Source organism: Thunnus maccoyii, chromosome 1, assembly GCF_910596095.1.
Source record: "Thunnus maccoyii chromosome 1, fThuMac1.1, whole genome shotgun sequence".
In the NCBI taxonomy this organism is placed as follows: Eukaryota; Metazoa; Chordata; class Actinopteri; order Scombriformes; family Scombridae; genus Thunnus; species Thunnus maccoyii.
The window spans coordinates 11,616,695-11,639,995 of NC_056533.1; the positions used below are offsets into that span (position 1 = coordinate 11,616,695).

Consider the following 23,301-nt stretch of genomic DNA (forward strand, 5'->3'; position numbering starts at 1 on the left):
TTCTCATTAACTCATCTAGTTATTAATCAACGCAGCATCCAGCTAGATATTATTGCTGACAATTGTCAGTTACTCTCATGGCTGGGTATCAAAAATACAGGCGGTGGTTTGAAACCAAGTTCTTTTTCAGCTGCACAATCTGACATTACCATATCTTCACATTCCCATTTTCCTACAGCTCCCTGCCTCAGCCCTCACATCTGCACCAACTGATATTTTCTATAGCTTGCATTGGGTGTGGCTTATAGCTACACACTGCTTATGGCAGTTGAACATAGGAATGGGAGGCGGATTATACTATCTATACATCAGCACTACTTGCCTGAATGTACAAGCCAGCACTGTCTCACATGTAAATGTAGCCTTTGTTTGCTCCTCCCATGTGTATGCTGATGACTGAGCCTGGTTTATTGCTATGGTGTGCTGTAAATTCTGTTGAACTTTGAGCTTCCATCTTGTTAACCACAGGCAGAAAATGTGCGCTAGTAAAAATGTACCAGAAAAATCAACTAGTATCGAGCTTAATCAGTACAATACTCCACTGCTGCTCTCCATTTCTCTATAGATAAATGTGTGTACTGTAATGGGAAGTGCAAGGCAAAACCAGAAATGGCATGAGGTGTTAGTGCTCAATCCAAACACATTAAAACATATGCACTGTTTAATATGAGCACCATCTGAACAAAAACTATTTTAATTGCCAAGTAGTGGCTTTGATTCTCAGCTCAAATACATTTAGAATCAATTTGTACTTAACAAGATATTATTCGATGGATCACATGGACAGGGATACTCTAGCAATCTGGTAGCTTGTCAGACATAAATAGGCAGCAGCGGAGGTGGTCTCTTAGAAAAACATTTAAAAAACAGCAACACCATCCACAACAGCATGCAACAATTTTAGTTAATTTTCAGTTCCTTACACATCTGACCAACAAATGCTGCTTAATTCTGTGAGTTTGTTGTGGTTTACAATGTTTTTGTTCCTAAATGATGTTGTTCATTTCTATCAGACAAGTTGCCAGCTTCCTGAGGTATCTCTATCCAAAGGATCTGAAGCCTGAACCCAAAACCATGCAAAAATATCACACAGTAGGTAACTCATATCACCTTCTTTATGTCAAAAAAATCTCAACTATCCCTTAAAATCTCTCAGGCTTGATCAGGTTTCATGTTATTTGTCAGTCCCCCGCCCCCCCTAAATCAGAGCAAGTAAGACAAGTGTTTGTGCTAACACTGCACATCTGCATATCTGGTTTGGCAAGTACTTAGAGACATTTCTCAGTTTGTCCTTGATTATGCATATTAACTATAAAAATGGATGCAAATGAAGAGGTTTCAAGATAGTTAATTTAGTCCTTAAAGAAGGGAAAGTCTACATTAAACCTTTCTCTGTATGGATAAAATGGTGGGTCAATAGTGCTGAAATTATGTTGATTATTTAGTCCATAGAAAATAAAATCTAATTTTAATCATCTTCTTATTCTTTCAATTATACCCAACATTTGCTGGTAACAGCTTCGAAAATGTGAGACTTGCTACTTTTCCCCCCATATGAATATCACTGTGTAATTTTTGTATCCATTCCATTAAGATATCACAGTGATCTTTTGTAAGCTGTGATGTGCATTTGTCATTATCATTATTTCCATATCATGGAATAAACTAAGAATTAATATAGAAAATTTCTCCATAGATTTACTGGTTATGAAAAGAAATGTTTATTGCAGCCCTATCTCTGAGTCGAATATGCAAAAAAAAACGGCTAAGGTAGTACAATGGGGAGTCTACCTCCTGCAGTGGCATATGTCACTTGTTAGTGGGGGCTCATTAAATGCTGCAGGTTCAGGCTCGCCTTGGTTTAAAAGAAATGCCACGTTGCTTTGGGTAGGGTAGAACTGGATCAAAGCTCTACTTACTGGATTATTTTTTGACAAATGACAGTACACTTCAGTGCTTTACAGTAGTAATGGCTGCATGACTACATACCCGATCTTGGCCTTCTGCTTGGGCTTGGAGGAAGGTACAATGCAGGCTTTCCTACAGGCCTTCTCTTTGGGCCTTGCCTTGCCATTTCCTTTATGCTCGCGGTCACGGTGGGTCTTGTACTGAGAGGAAGAGCTGGGGAAGCTCTCCGGGCTCATGACTCTGGGGATGTTCTTCTCACCGCGCTGCCGGGCTTTTGCAATAGCCTCTGATATTATCCTATTGGCCTTCTCCTGCTTCTCCAGCTGAGTTGACTCCATCTGATGATGCGCCCTCCGCGAAGTCCTCTTCTCCGATGAGGAGCTGGATGAGGATGAAGATGATGAGGAAGAGGAGGAGGACGATGAGCTGCTCTTCATTGGGGGACTGAGGACCCGTACCTGGCTACCAGGACCATTAGTGTTCTTTCGAGGCTTAAGAGAGAGAGAGAAAAATCAGAATGATTAGTTTTTACAATTATGATCATTCTTTAAGGCAAATATCTCATAGATGCAGGAAACCAATCTCAGTTGCTAGGGTATAAATGCTAATCAGAGACCTAGTGACACAAAAATCTATGAAGATGACATTTGACCTTTAAAGTAGAGTTGAGTGACTGAGGACAATGTTGTACCACTAACAAAGACGGACATACAAAATAAGACAACTTTTGTTGTTGGTCCAATCTCACACTGAATGTTTTCAAACACATGGATTTTGACACAAAGCAGGTGCTACATAAGCATAGATTATTGTCTCCAACCATCTTATCATGCATTTCTCCACATACAGATGTATCAAATAAGATATTTTCAGCCAGGTTTGGCATTGAATTCATCAGACCTCTTAGGTTACTTTTCTGTATAAAAAAGGTCAGCAGGATGTTCAAAATACATGTCTTTACACACAACAAGAAATGATGTTATCAATGATGTCGATAAAAAAAATAATAAAACAAAGTGATGTTGCTACAAGAATGGGTCTATTCCAAAGCCATACAGCTCAGCTAATAGATAACTAATACAAGAAAGCCTTTGTTCTTACATTACAGAAAGGAGTACCAACAGACTGAGTTTCCATTTCACTGTACAACCAGCAAAGGAAAATATGATCATCAAATATGAAATACGGGCTTAGTGAAAAAAACAAAACACTGCAACGTTGCTGCGATGTGACCGTTGCATGTATCACTCATTCAGAAAAAACACAACCTTCTGAAGGCTGTGTGAACAACTCAGACAGCAGAGCTTGTTGCTGTCCCCATCTCAGATGCTGGGGGTGGGGGGTGGACCTGTCTTTCTCAGCATGATGCTCACTTTAACTCCCAGCCTCCTATCTAGCTCTACTAACAGACATTCAAGCATGAGAAAGGCTGGCGTTTCTCCAAATAATTCATTTAGATCAGGTGGGAAGGACTCTGAAACTCTGAAACCGTGTGACATGGAAAACTCTCTGAGCCTGATACACATGAAATTCTTTTAGGTGGAGTAAGCTATTCAAAAGGTAGGGTAAACACTGGCTCAGTGTAGCAGGTTACATTGAGCCTTGCAGACATAAATAATCCAGCCTGCCTGATACGTGATAATATGTGAATAATAGATGGCGTGACTGCAGTTATGCCTACACAAGCGCCTTGTGGTGGGCCTTGAGCCCAGCGGAGAGGGAACCCATAAATGGATGACCTAATCTAAAAATGAGTTGCGTATGCCTACATGGCCCAGGCGCGGCTGGTTGCTTTTTTTTTTTTTTTCCATACTACTAGCTAAATAAAGAGAATTAGCTTTAACCTCACCAACAAAGTGGGGGTGCGGGGGGAGTTGAATAACTAGCAATTCATTTGGAAAGACGGGGAAAAAAAACAAACACACACACACACACATATACATACAAGAGCTGCATTATGATTTTCACGTGTGCAACGCTGCTGAGGCTATTAGGAAGAAATTTACTGGATCATGCTGGAATGTTCTCATTCAAGTTAATGGTAAAAAAAAAAAAAAAAAAAAAAAAAAAGAGGGGGAGGGGTTGAAAGTAATGCTTAAGAGCGGAAGAACATGAGGGCAAATGAAAGAAGCAGCAAGAGGAAGAAAAAAAAATATGAAAACAGGCTTCTATCAGAGAGGCAGAGTGAGGGAGAGATAAAATGCACCAAAACTGAGAGCACTGCAGCTGTGTAATACATCTATAAATAACTGAAATTACAGCCTGCCAGCACTGCAGTGATTTCAATCTCTCTAGCAGCACGTAGTCCCATGAAAACGGTGGAGACCATTACAACCCATGAAAAGGTAGAGTAAGCTCCATTTGGGCCAGGCAGCTTTCCCTCGCTCTCACCCCCTCATTTCCACATGTAGTGAGCTCTCTGGTGACTGACAGGCTCAACTCATGGAGGACACGCGCGCGCGCGCAAACATCGTACACTGTACATCAACTACAGCACAGGCCAGCATGGGCAGAGGAATATAAAGCAGGATGGGAAAGCAATGTATGGAACGAATAGGTAGTGGGGGTGGGGAATAGAAAGCACTATAAATCTAGTGTGCCTTGATAAGGTCTAACACAGTAATGCAAATGAGTTTGGAAGGGAGGAAAAAAAAAAAGCAGCAATGAGTTCAAGATGGCGGCAGTGCAGCATGAGCCAGTAGCAGAGGAGGTTGTTCAGTTCCTGCCGGCCCCTCCTCCTCCCCCTTGTCCCTCCTCCTCCCTCCCGGCTCTCAGAGCAGCTCACTTACCCTTCCTCTTGGCCTCTTCACTGTAGACATGGTGTTTTTTTTTTCTTCCTCTTTCCTCCCCCTCTCCAACCGGCTAACAAAAGCCTTGCCCTTTCGCCGGTTTTTTTTCTCTCCGCTGCTCGTTCAAGCTTTCCTCTTACAAACGCACTCACTCTTTCCCTTTCAACAGTCGTTTTCTCTCACTCTTCCTTGAGCCGTGTGTCCCCCCCTCCCCTCCCTCTCTCCTCGTTTGCCTCCCCTCCTCCTCCCCGGTCAGCTCTTCTCCTCAGGCAGTGTGAGAGCGCTGGTGCCGTTCGTCTCCTCCTCCCCCAGCGGGCAGGGCTCAAGAGGAGCGCATGGGAGCTCTCTCTCTCTCTCTCTCTCCCGCTCTCTCTCTCTCTCCCTCTCTCACCCTCGTTTGTCTCTTCACAGGGTGATGAGGGAGCAGCGCTGTGGGCGGTAGAGGAGGTGCGTGGCAGTCCAGGAAGCTCTCATTCTGCTGCTGCGTGCTGCTTCGCCGTCGTCCGGCTTCACCCAAATCTCCCTCACTCTCCCTATGTGCGTGTGTGTCAGAGTTGCCTTCCCCTGCCTCCTCTCTCCTCCCCTCTCATTGATTCCTCTTTCCGCCTGCCTTTCGCGTGCGCTCTCTATGCCTCTCTGAGCTTCTCCCTCTTATTACTTGTCCTTTCTTGCTCTTTCCGCTTTGCCGTTTCCCTTTTTGCGCCTCTCCTCGTCTTCTTCACCAGCCAGGATAAGGTAGGTTACTCCTTTTATTACACACAAAAAGGCTTTTGTGTTAGCTTGCCTACTTGTTTGGCCGGTTGTTTTTTCCTCCTTTTTCCCACTTGTCTTTTTCCTCGTTCTCCCTCGCTGCCCTCCCCTCTCCCTGGCTGGGGCGTGTGTGGCGAGCTCAAGACTCTGGCAGGCAGAGCGGCGGAAAATGAAAGCACAAAGCAGCAAAATGCATCAGCATGAATATTAGAGATGTCGTTAAAACCCAGACTCGTTTTTCTCTCTCTCTCTCTCGCTCGCTCACTCGCGCTCTCACTCTCTCTCTCTCTTTGTAAGGAAGTAGGCCAGCAGATGGTGCTAGCAGTTATTACATTAACTTTCACAACTTAACCCCCAAAGTACTGGATTTCTCCCACACCACAGATTGTCAACATTGTAGCTTTTTTTGTGCCCATGCAGGTTACTGCCAGTAACGTGCTGATTTATTTATGGAACAGCATCAGTCAGAAGTGCTCCATGAGCAAATAGATAAACAAATTCCCAGAGGCTAAAAATATATTCCTGATACAAACAACACATTAACTTTCATACATTCGGAAATTAACAGACTTTCTACTCCCTTTCAATACAAGACACATGCAGCCTACGCTGCACTGAGTCTCCAGCGGTGAATTCAAGCACTTGTGGGGTCAAGACCTGGTCACCCTGCTATGACTCCTCCAAAAAAAACCAAAAAAAACTGGGAAACTGGGATGTGCCCAACACATGCGGCTCTTCCTGTGCGCCAGAAGCTATCTTGGAAGAGAGAGCAGGCCTTTCAGAGGACTCCTGACAGCATGATACAGGGGCCATGTGCAACGGCTGGCACATGGTATTGGGAATTATGCAGACACACGGCTGGCCTGAAGCCAGGTACAGTACAGAGCACTACTGGGTCAGGCCTGAGTTACCAAACAGATACCCCATCAGTTTTTAAATCTTTATTTACAGGGCAGAATCAGCTGAGCATTCCTCTTTTCCAGCCAACAACCTGCTTCACTTTTCATGCAGCTGTACACATCGGCATATGTGAGTTGTGCAGTTCAACCAGGACTGCTGCCCACACACCAGGGGGTAGGAAGGGGTACGCTTTTGAAGACATGTCTTAACAGAGGTTGGAAATGGTGCACTGATTGCCTGACCTAAGACTTGCAAAATATCAAATGCTGGCAAAAACACAAAACGTTTGTTGTGTTCATTTAGATAACAATGTAATGTGATGTGACGACCATATCCAATTCAAGGCAGGAGCATAAGATGAAACACAAATGTCCCATATAGTACTGTTTTGTATTAATTAACTGTTGTATAACTTATCATATTGTTCCCCTGATTCCTATAAAGCAAACTATACAACTTGTTGTGAATGTATTATTTAGTTTATTTAAGCACGGTGTCAAATCTGAGGGTTATTGTGTGTAGGCTACAGCACAATATGGCTTTACATTGCATGTAGAAATATAGAACCTAAATAAACCTATGCAACTGACCAACTGGACTGCTGTGGACAGCCTTCTTCAAAATTTGTGTGTGCGTGTGTATGTGTAAGTAGACAAGGGGGAGATTATAAGACTGGTGGCATGAGCCAGTATGATACTGGCATTGGAAATTCTCTTACTATATTTCTGTGGTTTGAGTAGTTTTACATTTTACAGTTGTATATCTCTTACAAGGACAAACATCTGCAATGTGTTCATGACAATGGCTGTTCTTTCCAAGTGTGCACAGCAGCCGCAGCAGCAGGCATCAGATCCACCTGCCAGGCCAGGCCTTGGAGTTTGGACTTTAAAGCAGACCACATGCTTACAGGGAGCTGAGCAATAACGTCCTCTCCAAACTAAACAAATCCACCCTCAGATAATGGCCACCAGGTACAGAGCTTTGACCACTCACACATCAACAGTGCAATGGGTGTTAAGTCATATAGGCATTTAGCTCTTTTCAAATGAAAACTGAACCCTCTTGAACAGCTTGAAACGAAAACAAAACCACGTCCTTCACTATTGAATCTGCCGTTGGTGTGCACAATTGTGCATCCTCTTGCAACAGCACATACTAGCCTTTCCACTGTAAAGGTGGAAATGCTGTAATGCTTAGAGAAAAATCAAGTGTCAATTGCCACTTATGATACAAACAGCTAACAGACTATTTGATAGGAAATGAAAGGCAAGAAATGACAAACATTTATAGAGTCTGAGTGGCTGTTAGTAATAATAAAGCCTTTTCTCTTCACTGGAAAAGAATGTTTGTGGGTCAAAACAAGCAAAGAAAGAAGAAAAAAGCTGCAGTCAACAACATACACATGCTTCAACGGTCACATGGCATGAAGCTACAGCTCCTTGGCAACTGAACAGTTAATATGCAAACAAGCTTGGCAGCTCTGTATGAGAGGGAGTGGCTTCCTTTACAGAGAGATGAGGGAGGGGAGAGGAAGAGGAGGGGAGGGGAGTAGAGGAAGGGGAGGGGAGTAGCAGAGCTGGTGAAAGAAAGCGAGTGGAAAAAAAAAATGTGTTGGCGCGTGTGTGTGTACGCGCACGTGTGTGTGTGTGTTTGCGTATGCAGAGAGATAGGGTGGCTGCAGAGGCACAGGTGTCTGGCTCTGAACACTCCATTACTTCCTCATCAAAGGGCCTGTATTAGTGCGCCACTGCTCTCATTTCTTGCCTGTACCACCGTGAGAGTCCCCACTAACTCACCATTAGGGAAATGAGAGAAGAGAGCTAGCAATGCACTGAAAATGACAAGATACCTAACACCCATCGGTGCTTCAGAGTCTACAGCAGGCTGCTATTCTCATACACAGATGACACAGCCAACTGCTATCAAATGTCACCCAGTGTTAATGGCAACATTATCCACGGTGCAGTGGATGAGAAAAAAAAAAAAAAGGTATTTTGATCTATTATGCACCACTGTAGACAATACACAGGTTTGGTATGGTTATTGGTTATTTACGCTTTAAACTTTTAAATACTACGCAAAAAGCAGTAAAACAATACTTGGCTCAAGTAATGCTGCTTAAATTGGTGATTAGAAAAACATCCAGGACCTGGTTTCAAGCCCAGTGTAATCACATAAACAACAGGTGTACCAATGGCATTGTAAACAATACAAAATATCCTTGAGCAAGGTATTAAATATACACGAAATCATGAGCTACTGTTCTGTAGCTGACCCCTTAGCTCCACAGTCATGTTCTCAGCTATTAAAGCCATCATAGACTTTTTTTTTAATCTCCTCTTTTGTAATTTTACTTTTAGATGATAACATTTTATCTCAAAATCCCCAAAATGCAAAAAATAATTTAAAAAGGCAACCAGAAGTTGATTCAATGTCTTCAGTTTGCTTATTTTGTTTGATCATCCTCAAAATTATGAAAATTGTCCCTGATAGATTTTCTGTCAATTAATCATTTAAAATTGACCAAAATCTCCTACACTGACTCTTTCCTCTGTGGGATCAATAATAGAAAAATAAAAACCAGACCTTGCAACAAAATAATGCAGCGATATTGGATTATCTCATTCGAAATGAGTGAACGTCCATCAGACAGCAACCAGTGTTTCCCACAGGTTCAGAATTGATTTTTGGTGGTCCGATATCCAATACTTGAGAGTCTGCTGCAACACAGACTGACAGCTGATTAGCAAAGACATTTTTCAGGCACTTGTAAGACTGACTGAATGCATGAATGCTGCATTCTGGGAGCAATTTGATGAATCCTCATGTTAAAATGCAGGTCCATGCAGACCGGGGAAAGGAGGAAATACAAAATATAATTTTTCTGGGGGGGAGGGTGCTGGCAGATCTATATGGCTGGGTGTCCCAAAAAATTATATGGGAAACACTGTAGCAACACATCTGTGATCAAGGATAAGTGATCAAGTTTGAGTTAGTCAACAAGAGAAGCTGTCTTCTTCAACAACAAAACGTCTGATGCCATTACCTCATTTTTCAGACATCCTTGAAAACATTTCTTAGTAGTGTTTTATAAGAAAAGGCTTGGCCTTCATATCCCTCCCAGAAATAAAAACATCAGAGATGCCTCGTCAACCATAAGCAGATCTCATACCTATAGCTCAATTAATAACACTGATTGCACTGTTAAGTTTAGGTGTGATTAGGCCCCACTAATTGGGCCTGAGGCTGCTGGCCAGTTTGCAGCCAGAATGGAGTGTGAGGCAACGGCACGGTTAATGAAAGGATAAATGATAAATGAAAGGAGACATGATGCACAGCAATGCTTCCTCAACCAATTAAACACAGAACCATGTATTAATGAGAGATATAGTAGCTGAGGCCGAGCATGGTGCCCTCTAGAAAAGCTGCTGAAAGTCTAACAGAGCATTATTATTATTTGACTGGGCCCATTCTACACTCTGACCCGCTCTACTGTGACCAGACAGCCTTCCTCAGCCAGATAGAAGAACTGCTTAGAAGAAATAGGATAGTACACGCTCACGGTACAAAAGTTATGCACTTCAGCTGCAATGTCACATTAAAAGGGCCCTGTACACCCACACAAGTGTTTTCAAAAACATCACTACAGTAGGGGGAACTAATAACAATGGGTGCACTCCAAAACCCAACAGGTACAGGCCATTTCCATTCTGCACACACAATGGCACATGCCGCTTATGCAGACGTGAATCGACGACTCTGTGCAGCAAATAAACATAATACCAGGTGTACCAACGGCACTGTAAACGTTCCCGACTAATAAATACGTATTTCACATGGCTTGTTGTGGCGGAATCCAAATGGAAAAATGTATAATACCGTCTCTGCCAACACTTTTAAGCTGTGAAAAGATTAAATTTAAGTTTATCACAACATCTCTACCATGTGCTACTGTTTGATTGTCAGCTGTTAGAGATTCAATGTCTAACTCATATGCCGCCTGCACTCCATTGAAGTGGGTTTCCTGCCCTTGTAGCTATAACAAGCAGCACAACAAAAGTGTAGCCAAGGAGAGGTCTAATCAGGCAACATAAGTGAAAACACAGAGTGGGTGACAAGCTATTAGAAAACATTATACTTTCTTTAGTTATTTAACGTGATCAGTTTCCTGAGGATGTCCTAAACCCCCACCACTATAATACCACTGACAGGTAACTGGTGGTAAACTGACCTATTGCCATACTGAAAAGCACATGGTCAGCAGTTTTTGAGTAAACAGGTACCTCATTCACCTCCCACACAGACATACATACATTGATTCTGGGACACAAACCTGTGATGCTGTTGTGCAGTGTCTTGGCTATAATAACCAATTCAAACAAATAATCCAAACTGCATGGACATGCACCATTTAAACTTCCAATATAGTTTTGTACAGGATTATTGGGGAAAAAGACAATTTAAGTAATCGAATATCATTTTGTTAGTAAGAAAGACAACTCCTAAAAATCACATTTATTTGATTTCTAACAATAAAGTGGTTCCAAGTAGTGACTATTGGTCATATGGGAACTGTAAGCCTATTTCAAAACAAACATACAGTAAGATACAGTCATTGATATTGCTGTATCCTGTGGGTTAGCCATGCAATAAGCCCAAAATATAAAACGTGGAAGTAAGCAAAGTTCAAGTCTGACAACTGTATGGGTCCCAGAAGATACAACACTGCCAGCAGACTTCCATTCCTTAAGTGTGTGTGTGCACAAGCCCACGTCTGCTATATTTATACAATACATGCGTAAAGCTCCAAGGTCTGTGACCACAAAGTCAGACAAACAGAAAAAAAAACATCAACACATACAAACAACTTCTTTCTTCCCACCCTTCTTTTCACACAGATTCACTCTCTAGTACACACAGTAATCTTTACGCCAGGTTAAGTCTGTGCCAATAAAACAATCAGTATACTGGATAGAAAAAAAAACAAACTCGTCTAGGTTTAGCAGGGATGTGCCTCACCACTACAGCCCTGCTGCTCTCCCAAGCAACTCCAATCTAACAAGCTTTAACAAAGACAACCTATTAGCCCTCTATTATGTAATCAGCTAATTGACTCCTTTAATTAAATTCAGCAAAGACGGCCATTCCTATTGCTGATAAGAGGGTTTATGAGTGCAGACAGATCCAAGTGTTACTGATACAGGTTGTTGGACCTATTCATCTGGCTAGGACAGAACTGAACACTAGGGGGGGACTGTGAGGAGAGAGAGCAGGAATGCAAGGTAAAAAGAAAAAGACGTCTGCCATCACCTTCAATCTGAATCAGTCTAATGAAAATACAAGATTTTTTTCAGAAAAACACAAAAGGGGAGGTTGGAGGGAAACAACCCACAATGCTAGGTGAAAACCTGTGATATCTTAATCAGCGTTAAGGAATGTATTTAAATAATTTCACATGCTGCCCACTACAGTAGAGTCAATATGACTGACAAATCTGAAATCATTTATTCATTTTACCTTCATTTTACCAGGAAGTCCTATTGAGGTCAAAAATCTCATTTACAAGAGAGACCTGGACAAGGCAGCAACATGTTAAAGTACAACATGATATACAAAAATTCAACAGAAGAACAGCTATTCACACATAGTGACCTCTCAAGAAAAACAACTACATGCCTCCATCAACACATTTTTCATGATGCCCTTAAATTCATCAATGGATATACATGTTTCTAACTTTACATCTTTTTGCAGATTATCCCATGCCCAAGGTGCATAGTAGGAAAATGCAGTTTTCCCCTGATCTGTCAAATCCCGGGTTACATTAAAAAGCAACCACTTGGAGGAGTGTAGCTGTTTACCATCAGAGCTGAGACGGAGAAGGGTACAGACGTAAGCTTTACCCAGATTCACTCAATAGATAAAAATATACCAGTGCTGTTGTCTGTGAGTGGTAAATGATGTCCAACCCACCGAATCATAAAGAACGCAATGGTGAATAAGACTTTACATTGTAATGAAATGTAGAGATGCATGGTACACTCAATCAAGGCTCTGTGAGATGGAGGAGGCTGCATTCATATACAATATGTCATCATAATCAATCATAGACAGAAAAGTAGCTTCCACAAGTTTTTATTTCTAAGATTTATTTTTAAAATAAAAGCCAATCTTCACTTTGAGCTTCCTGACTAGATTAGCAATATGTACATTAAATAAAAGCTTGCCGTCTATGCCGTCTATAACCAACTTACTATATGCTTGTATGAGGGCACCCCTTCAATGGATTTACTATCGAATGTGAAAATGCCAACTGTAAGCGAGTTTTTGAGAAGACCATTAACTTTGTTTTCTGAGCATTTAAGAGGTTTCCAGACTGAAAATCCTTTTCACCCCTCTAAAAAGTGGCAAGACCTTCCTAATTGGAAGTCATTTCATCTTCGTAATTGGCAGCTTAATTAACAACAGACTGAACTGATGCAGTCTCTTTGAATTTTATTATTTCGCATTTCAACAGCCAATTCTGTGTGTGCTGCCCCTCAGAAGTGTGAAATCACCACAGTGCAATCAAAATATCAGCAATGTGGATGGACGTTGGCCTTCATCACTCAGATTCACTAAATCAGCGGAGGCCTTTCAAACCTCATCTTGATGGAGGGCTTGTACTGAATAAACACCACACAGACAGCAATAAAACTCTGTATCTTAGTTTAGTTTGGCTTCCACATGATGCTCGTTTTCTCACTGACACCCGTAAAAAAAAAAAAAAACTGCTGTGACTTGGGTTTCAGTGTTGTGCAGAATACATATAGTATTTCCTAGGCCTGGCTCTGTCTCAGTCAAGCCCAGTGACTGAGAAGAAAAGGGAGTGATTCTAACTAGGGCATCTGTCCTTCTTGCTTCTTTAAGTGTCAGCTTAGAGGGCAGTCGCTCAGCAAGATTTAAGATGATATTTTAAGGGCTAGCACTGTGTGCGTGCACTGGTGAGCATGAGCCAAAGTGAAAGCAAGAGGCCATCCATCCACAGAGGGACACCCTTTACAAAAAGTAGCTGACTTCCAAATTTTACATAGCAGCAATGCCACTGTAGATCCGCTCCTATTCAAACCCATTTTATCACTCTAATGCAGGCCTCTTTCATGGTCAATAAAAAGTGTATACTTGAATTTATTCTAAGGGAGTCTAGAACTTGTGTAGTTATCACTCACATACTATCAGTCATGACTTTTACTCTCAACATTTGTTGAACTGCAACAAAACATCAGTAGCTGCATGCAAGTTCCTGGCAGAGAGGAATGATGTGAAATTTCTTCTAAGGCATTTTGGAAAAGGTCTTAAAAGCAGCTGATTTATCAAACCTTTAATTTTATTTTCATTGTGACAGCAAAGTTCAACAGGGCAAGAAACATGAGGGGCCAGATGATCAGACAAGTTAAAAACAAGGCAACAGTTAAACCCAAAGTTAGCACACCAGTAATGTTGGTAATAATCCCTCATTGCAAAGGGAAAACTGTGTAGGCTCAAAACTATGACACATATTGTAGGTTTAGTTTAAACCAGGAAATAATTAGGTTCAATTTGGGGTTTGTTTAAAATCTGAATTATCCTTAAACTACATATGGGGTTTTCTGAACTGGAAAACTGGAGGTGTTTTGATTTTTACTGAAATGAGACTATTCCAATAACTTGGACCTGAAAGCAGTGCAGGTGGTGTTTTGCATGTTGAGCAGCACAAGGTTTCTGTGTACTTTACATGATGGGTCACAAATGAAATTGTGAACCGTCTTCGTCATGGCTGGTTTTCAACAGTGGTTGTTCTGAGTCATGAGGTGGTACTCTTTGAATCAGAGATTGCACCGCAGGTCAGACACCAGGCAGTGAAGTGAAGCTGAACTGTGCAAAACAAGCAAGCCGTATGATGCCATTCATTAATGGGAACATCGGTGCAAACTGAAGAGTGGAGCTGAGAGGAGGTCCCTTAGGATGCGAAAGAGAGAGAAACAGACAGAGAGGGAGGGAGGGACGAGGTGGAGGGGAATTCAGCAAGGGGCTTCCTGCCAGACCTTTACAACTCCTTCATTATTGAAGCAGTGCAAAGGGAGAGCAGGGCCAATGCCTGCGTACAGAAGCACACACACACACACACACACACAGATGCAACTACGAACATCAGCGCACAAGCAAGACAGAGTGGGTGCATAGTCAACCAGCGGCCTTCAGGATTTGACGAAGTAAGGATTTTTTCCTTGCTCTGATTTCCAGAGAGGGGAAATCTTGCAAAGTGCAAGGCAAGTGTGTGTGGAATGAATCCCCGCTGGAATTGTAGAGGTCAGACACACAGGCTCTCTTCCAGCAACAGACAGGACATGATGGATTGGATCACACCTACCCCATTTACATTAGCTTAAATTGTGAGTTATAGTGCTGGTGTTCAGAATTGTGTTTTCTGTCAAAGTCAAAACAATATATTTTAAATAATAATTTGTTTCAAGCTGAGAACCAAGTACATGTGTCTCCTGAGCACTTAAACACACACACACGTACAAAGATTAAAACAATATATCTGAACACGGTGGAGCTGTGCACATACAGTACACATTTCTATGTGTTAGGGGTGCAACGGATCACAAAAGTCACAGTTCGGATCTTATCATTGTTTTGAGTCACGCATCAGATCATTTTTTAGATCAGCCAAAAAAAAAAAAAGAAAAAGGGAGACAAATGTAGCTTTGCTTTCCATTTGTTCTGTAAAACACTTAAAGCAAGGAACTTTTGCCCATAGTCTTAAATGAAAACATTCAAGATGTCCAATGTTTAAATAAAATCTTAGAATATATAAAATATCCAATACTCAATTGTTAAATTAAAGTGCATTATGAGGCATGATAATTTCTTCAACATGTTGTGAATGAAACAACAGCTTTTGTCCACATCATCAAAACTTGATAACACGTCTTGTCCTGCAGCTTAGCTTGTTGAACGAGCCACCAAACAAACATTCACCCGGGAAAAGTGCACCACTAACGTCAGTTAGCAGCTAGATAGCTAAACAGTGTGTAAACATACCTGTAAATGTCACTTCGGACACTTTAAATGCTGGTTTGGTCGTTGCTCTTCAAAATCCCTGTTAGCGAGTAGCGACACACTGTCTGTCAATGACTTGTGGCTACAGCAGTTTGTTTACTTTGTCTACAATGAGACATTAAATTATGCAATTAATCCATGGTTCACATGAGTTCCGAACTGCGGGGGAGGATCCGTACAGATCACAGAACAACTATGTTCTGTTACACCACTACTCTGTGTGCCAGTGTATGTTGAAATACAAGTACTTCTACTACTACATCTGAAGCAAAAATGTTTCATCAATGGAACAAAAAATGCAGGTGTCACCATTTGCTTTGTTGAATTTATTCTCAATTTAATTTGTAAACTTGTGCAGAATAGGCCTTTCTGGTCTTTGCTCGCCCCTTTGTGCCATGAATAAGATTATCATGAATATTCTCTGATTCTGTTTTGGAAAGATGATGTGTCTGGATGAGAAAATAAATCTTAAATCTTGATTATGATGTGTCGTCTGGGTTTTATGTATTTCTTTATTTTTTAAAATCAGACAGCCTATTGAGGGCTGCCGACTGATCCACACTGCACATTGAGACTAAGGGAAATGGACTTGAGGCAAATTTATGGTCAACACAAGGGATTAACAGGAACCCCAATGTGTAGTTACATTTTTATGGAGGCGCATGTCAGCCAAGCCTAACTAAGTAACCTTCGAGCTTACACAAGAAGCAGCTGTAGATATGGCGTAACCCTTTAAAGTAGAAGTATAAATCCACCTTTACACTACACCACCTATTGCTCACACTTTGAAAGGTTGGTATAAGACTGATTATTTTGTGGACAGACACTAGACACCGTTTGATCTCATAGAGTGGGCTGTCAAAGGTAAGCTGGACTGGTTCAGTATCCTTCAATTGTTGCATCTCATCCGATTGCAGCCATGCATATACAGTACATAACTCATTTCAGCACAGCCAATCATTGTGTCAATCAGAGCGACCGCCAGGCTCTGAAACAGAACAAAAATAGAGCTGCAAGTGATGACAAAGACACATATGAATGAAAAATAACAAGTTAATAGAGATGTCCTGAGTTGTTCCTAAGGATAGGTATCTTTAGCTGACCTGGGCATTTTATTTAAGCATTGGTATTGGTTAAAATAACGCCACTCAATTGACTATCCTTTCATCACTATACTCTGTGTTTTGTCCACCTCACACTACTAGTGTTGCAGCACTTCTCTCCTTTACAACAGCCTACGGTGCAAGCATTTCACTTGTAAATGCGGGTGAAAATCAGTGTGCGATTGTGAAAAACTAATTGGGCACATCAGTGCGAGTGACTTTGAATTCTGACATCCTAATTGACCAAACACATGGATTCGCTATGTCGCTAATTAAGGTCCTATTGAAACGGAAGTTCGAGCGTCTTTAGCTTCTGTACTGTGTCATATTTCCCAGTGAAACAGAATATTTGAGCAATGTATCGTTACAAGAATGATTTAAATCAAATTCTTTACATTTGATTGGACCACTAAAAGTTTAGCACGATACAGAGGACTGTTGGTTTCACACACACACACACACCTCCCTCACCTGTTAGTTCAGGAGGATGATGAGGGGGAGTTGAATGAATTACGCCTGGGACATACAGCCTGCGTGAACGTCAGTAGTGCGTGTGCGTCGCTGAACTGCTGCATCTCGCACACTTGCAGCGTCCACACAGAGAGCATTGCTGCTGCGGCGCTTCTGCTGCCAGCTCTACCTTTCTACATAGAGTTTGGCTTTGATAATGGCCATCAATAATAGCATGTTTCATATCATTTAATTATAAATTTTATTTATCTTTAGTTTAGACAGTAAAAGGTTAAGAAGCGTGTGCTCAATTGTTAAAAATAAATAATATGTGAGGTGAAAACGGTTTTCTTTCTGACAGGCATGGTGGGGTCTGTTTGGGGATACTTCTGTGTCAGCGACATACACTCCTCACAAAAGGACGGTCTTTTTTTTTTTTATAGATTATATTAATCATTCAGCCATTTAAACCCTACTGTCACCGCTCCAAGTGAAGAAAATCCCTCCAGACGACACCAAGTTCCCCAAAGAGCCAAACACACCTCAAAACTGTCAGGAGGGAAACTGACAACAAAAAAGGAAAATAACAACACCAAATCTCCACCTGGAAGCAGGTGAAACAACAGGCAGGAGCGCCAGTTTGAACTAATATCACAGAAAGAGACAGGAGTCGAGAAAAGAAGCTCCATGTGTCACCAACTCTCCGTACTGGAGTTCCCAACCAGAGAGGCTCCCTGCCCCGGCGTACACCGCGCAGGCTGACCCGCCGTGGTGACACTTCATGTCTGTGACATATTTTACAGATATAGATATTGAAACCATAGTGAAAGGTGTAATGTTGCTGGTATAATGTCAATATGACTGTCGACAGATCATTTTCTGTCTATTTTTGCTGAGAACCGCGCGTGTCATGTGGAAAAAATAGGCGAGACCCCGAATCTCTAGATGACGCACTGTGTGGCTGCTCTAATCTGTTAACATGGGCGCCGAAATGAAAAGAGGTTCCGTGACGTACACGTGCTGCTCACGCAGGCTGTGTGTCCCAGGCGTTAGACATCAGCCACATTGTTTTGGAAATGAAAACAAAGTTTTTGCCCACTGACATCCAAACACATATCTCTTCCTATCTCTCTAAATATTGCTCTCAGCAACTACAACACACAAATGGTGTGGTTTTATATGACCGGTGTGGCTAGCTACTCGCCCAAAGTCACATTTGATTGGATGAACTTTTGTAAACGTCCCTGAGTGCAGGATGAATCAAACATTTGAAACTGTTGTACTGGAAGAGAAAAGACATGCGATTTTGATGTAAAAATACTCTGATGCTGTTTTTTTGAACATATATTTGTCATATATCAAGAGATAAATGAACACTTAACACAGGGACACAGGATTAAAACTGGGAAAATAAATGTTTTATTTCACTGGGTCTTTAATGTTAATTCTGAGAGTAACTTGATAACAGGCCAAAATTAAACTTGGCTGCTATTGGGTTTGTGTGCTGTCTGCAAGCCTGTGTCTGTACTCGGCCAAAGATCATTTGTTGGGGAAGAATCTCCGTTCTGTAACGCTGCTGTTCAATCATGAGTGGAGTGGGTGTTTCTGTAGTTTCAACACCTCCAACACAGTGATATGTCTTTTCAGTCATTTCAGGAGTCGCATTCTCCAGTTAACTTTCATTCATATTATGTAAATAATTTAAGCTCAATTTAATAGTTTTGAACCAGGATCTTTTCTATTTGGATTAAGTAACTCAAGAAAAATGTGTGCCAAAGTCAATAGGCTACACCTATTAATTCAGTTTGCAAGATGTACATTAAATCAACATTGCATATCTTCTGCTGCTTGAATATAAGTATCAGATCTGACTTTGTATTGGCAGATATCCACTATTAAAGGCCTTGGATCAGGATTGGGACATAAAAACTTGATCTGGACATCCCTAGAAGTTAATGCTGCACATAAAAGCAGCTGTACTGACTATTTACGCATGTTTAAAAACATGAGCAGAACTGATTTTTGTCACTGAATGGGGGGAAGTCAATGGATAAAGAGAAAAAAAAATCGTAGGCTGGATTAAACCCCAAACATTACACAGTAGATACTTTTTCTTACTTTTTAAACTGACCTTTTTTATCATTACTTAATCTGAGTTCTCCAGGAAACGACCACTTTAGTTCTCATCATGTAATGACTTATTGCGTGACAAGGAAGAGAGAACTGTGTTTGATAAAACATACTGAGATTTGTTTAAAGTTTAATTTCAACCTACTTTGCTACAACTTAAATCTTAACTACTGCACTTACTCTCAAAGTACAATGATACACTGAAATACAAATAAGAAGTAGTGGTATAACAGAATGTAGTTGATCTGTGATCCGTACAGATCGCCCCCCACAGTACGGCATGTGAACCGCAGGTTAATGGCATAATTTAATGTCCCATTGTAGACAAAGTAAACAAACTGCTGTAGTCATGGACAGACAGTATGTTGCTAACAGGGATTTTGAAGAGCAACGACCAAACCAGCATTTAAGGGGGTCTGAAGTGACATCTGCAGGTACAGAATAAATGGAAAGCAAAGCTACATTTGTCTCCCTTTTTCTTTTCTTGCTAATCCGAAAAATGATCCGATCCATGACTAAAACCGTGAGATTTGTGATCCAATGCATCCCTAATAAACAAGTTATTTGAAATACAACCATTTAGTGATATATTAACCACAATGGCCTATTAATCACTCATATATTGTATCATCAATAATGTCACTTTTTTAATGATAGGTTTTACATATTTTCCCGATGAACTGGTCTTGGCTTTTCTTCAAACTGGACCTGCATTTTTGAGGACACTACTGTGCAGTTTGGCTTCTATGGCACAGATTAAAGGTCTTACACAGGTGTGCATCTATCCCTTTTAGACTATTCAATACATGATTGGATCAGATATACTCAGATTCAAATACAGATGCTGAATCTATATAGCTAAGCTAATTTTGCAGCTAATTTTGTTCAGATTTAATACAACACGATGTAAAATTTCAGTTGCAAATGAATTTAAGTGTCATCTTGACTGGCAATAACACATTTTATTTCACACAATAAAGTTATACCAATAAATGGGCACTGGTGCAGGCCACATTTCCAGCAGAATTTGGTTTACATCTGTTGTGTTGTGTTTACATCTTAGATTTATTAGGTTTACTTGTGAATTTGGTAAAAAAAAAAAAAAAAGTGGTTAAAAAATGGATGAAAAACATTAAAAATCTGTAGGTTTTCAGTTTGGAAAACTACAGTATTTAAATTCTCACTGAGGCTACCATGGTAAAAAAAAAAAGCATTTTTATGAATAATTTTCCATCCAGCAAAGTAGAGGCACTTTGAACTACAGACATACTTGCACAATAAAGCTACATCAAGGCAACAGGGACAACAATGGTTTTGGTAGAGCTGGTGGTGTGTGGTACACTAATAATAGGTATACTGGAGTCTTGCCGCATTTTACTAGACCAAGACAAGGAAACCTCACATTAACAGGAATACCAAGATGGGCTCTGCACTTTGCCTGCTGTAAAAGTCTGCTGTATGACTTCAAGGTTTGAGGACTTCACAGCAACCTTTTTGCGATCCGATGGATCATGTCAGTAGTGAACGGGTTGATTAAAACATCATTAACTAAAACTATTCACCTATTTATATTTAAATTTACCTTTTGGTGAAACTGGATGGTAACTTGATTCACTCCATACTGAGTGATGATGCATCGATGACCAACAGTGAACTTTCTTCTTCAAAAGTAAACAGAGAACTGAGTGAGTGAAATGCCTTGTCAATAAAAATTGACTGTTGTAAAGTACAAGCATAACGCTCAATAAACAATGTCTCGACTTACGACATCTGCATCCATGGCAACTACCTAATGACTTCCCACGGACACGAACCTTTTTGCTGAAGTTACAAATCAGTAACCAGTAAGCCAACTGCCAACTCTGTGGACAATGTGACCGACATAAAGTTCTTTCAAAGTCAAACTGCGTGTTACAGAAAACATACACCATCTGTAAAAAGGACAAACTTAACACAACCCAACTAACTTAAACTAGTTTTGCTCTAGATAACTTTATTTGGATTTTACTTGATATTAAGATGTTTTCTTCAATGATTTCCTCACAGTCTCTCCCTCATACTACAAGACGACAACCATTGTTTCAGTTGTAAACACAAGGGCAAAGGGGTCATTACCATTTCATGCCTTTTCTTATTTCCTTTGTTGCACCATACACTGAGAATCATTTACAGTTGATTTTCATGCCATCTTCCTCAAACTGACTCTTTCCATATCCAGAGACACTGCAGTAGTCTAACTACCCAGCTTTCCCCTCTTCACCAGTCAAAGGTTAACATGAGTTCAAGGAGGTTGCCTCACGTCACAACCGAGGAGCCTCACATTCCAGTCACACACACACACAAAAACAACTTCACATTTGACCGTGGAGAATACACACACAGCCACCCTCTGTCACCAAAAAAATATTCAAAGCCATTTAATCCCTTGAGAAGTAGGCAAGAGAGAGAAGGAAGGAAAGAAAAGCAGAATAAAAGAGCATACTTTAAATTCAGACCTACTGTGCAGTTTGGGCTGGCTGAGTTCCCACATGCTCCTGACACTCTCAATCCAAGTACAACTCCCTCCTCCCCCTCCTCTCCCGGCTCCTCCCCCACCTTCCCCCACAGCCCCACCCCTTCCGCCCACAGCAAAGACCGCCTGACTTCCTGTTTACCTCTGACCCTTAGTTATCCCCCGCCCCCACCCTTATCTGGCAGGCCTCCAAACAGACAGGCTGATGAGGCCGGATGCAAACAGACAGAACACTTGACAGAGCGAGCAAGCGCGAGTGAGGGTGGGTTGTGTGTGGATGTTGGGGGAGGTGGTCAGAGAAAGTGTGTGAATGAGACAACCTATCACCATGTGGCCACAGAAGGAGCAGGTTTCCAAGGGGTGTGTATTTGTGTGCAATATCTGCGTGTGCGTCTGTGTGTGTGTGTGTGTGTGTGTGTGTGTGTGTGTGTGTGTGTGTGTGTGTGTGTGTTTGGCGCGCATGTGGGTGGTGGGCTGGGGTGTTGCATGGTGTCAAGTTTCAGGGCTGATTATGGAATTGCCTGCCCAGTCTGGTTGGCTGGTTGGCTAGGAGTTATATAAACCTCAGTAAGGTCAGGAAGCAACAAAGCTAGGATGACACACATACAAGAGCCAACCCTACTTGCGAGCACACACACACACACACACACACACACACACACGCCCTCAGTTGCTTACTGGCGACACAGCTCAGAGGCCAAGGCAGGGTAGAGCGGAGTGAGCAGCGAAACCCGGTCAGATAATAAATCTAAACCAGCAATGCAGACAGGGAGGAGGCACCTGCTCCGTGTCACTGCCAGGGGGCCTACTAGCGGCTATAGCAGCTCAGGCCATAAGTATCAATCAGTCTCCACTTCCATCTCTGTTTCTCCTTTAATCAACAAGGGAGCCATTTGTACACTTATATTTGAATCCTCAGGTCTGATAAAAAAAAAAAAAATTACAAACTGCAAAGTGTAGTAAGGCAAAAAAAACCCTGCAGGGCCAATCAGTAAAAAATAAAAGTGTAATGATAATGGTGAAAAGGGGTACAAATGTACCAGAACAGATTAAAATGCAATGAGGATGATATGACATCACACGGGGAACACCTGGCACCACAAGAGAAAGAGAGGCTACATGGCAGCTTAGAAAACTGACAACTGTTAAAAGAGCACTGCACTGATTTAACATTGCACTCAGAGGACAGTTTGAAAAAAAAAAAAAAAGCAGAACTTTTTATTCCACACATTCTTCTTCCTTGTCAAAACCTGGCACCTGCATTACCCACAATGCAACTCGACATGATTCACTCAACTGTACAAATTCGGCTGTGTTATGTTAGTGGGGGCTAGCCTCGAGCTGCTAACTTCAATCAGAGATGAGTAGCAGGCAACAGAGGTCTGGTAAGCTCACTTCTTTCTAACTCCACACTCCCAGATTTTTTTTTTTTTTTTTATATATTAATTTTTCAAACTTGTAGTCTTCAGCCCCAACTATTTATTAGACTTCATGCAGCTCCCTTTGAAGCCACAAAAGGCTTTATACTTTATACTACTTTTTCCACATATGCAGTAGTACTCCCAAGAACCTGTAAACAAACTTTTACGCATAAAATCAGTGGAGTTCCCCTTTAAATGTATCCAAGTCTGGTCTCGTTTTATAGCGATTTATCAACTTACCGATTTTAGATATT

The 23,301-nt window shown here is 41.3% G+C and overlaps 1 protein-coding gene across 7 annotated transcripts in view; it reads right to left on the reverse strand.

The window, feature by feature from the left end:
- chd9 (chromodomain helicase DNA binding protein 9) overlaps positions 1-23,301 on the reverse strand; it is a 76,355-nt gene that overhangs the window by 44,208 nt on the left and 8,846 nt on the right. For 5 of the 7 annotated variants that reach the window (XM_042406278.1, XM_042406296.1, XM_042406291.1 and 2 more), the window contains exon 3: positions 1,990-2,399. In XM_042406278.1, coding sequence (XP_042262212.1) covers positions 1,990-2,399 — 410 coding nt within the window. Of the gene's footprint in view, positions 1-1,989; positions 2,400-4,697; positions 4,882-21,613; positions 21,638-23,301 lie in introns of those variants that run through there. The other 2 variants (XM_042406315.1, XM_042406306.1) reach the window with 2 other exon arrangements.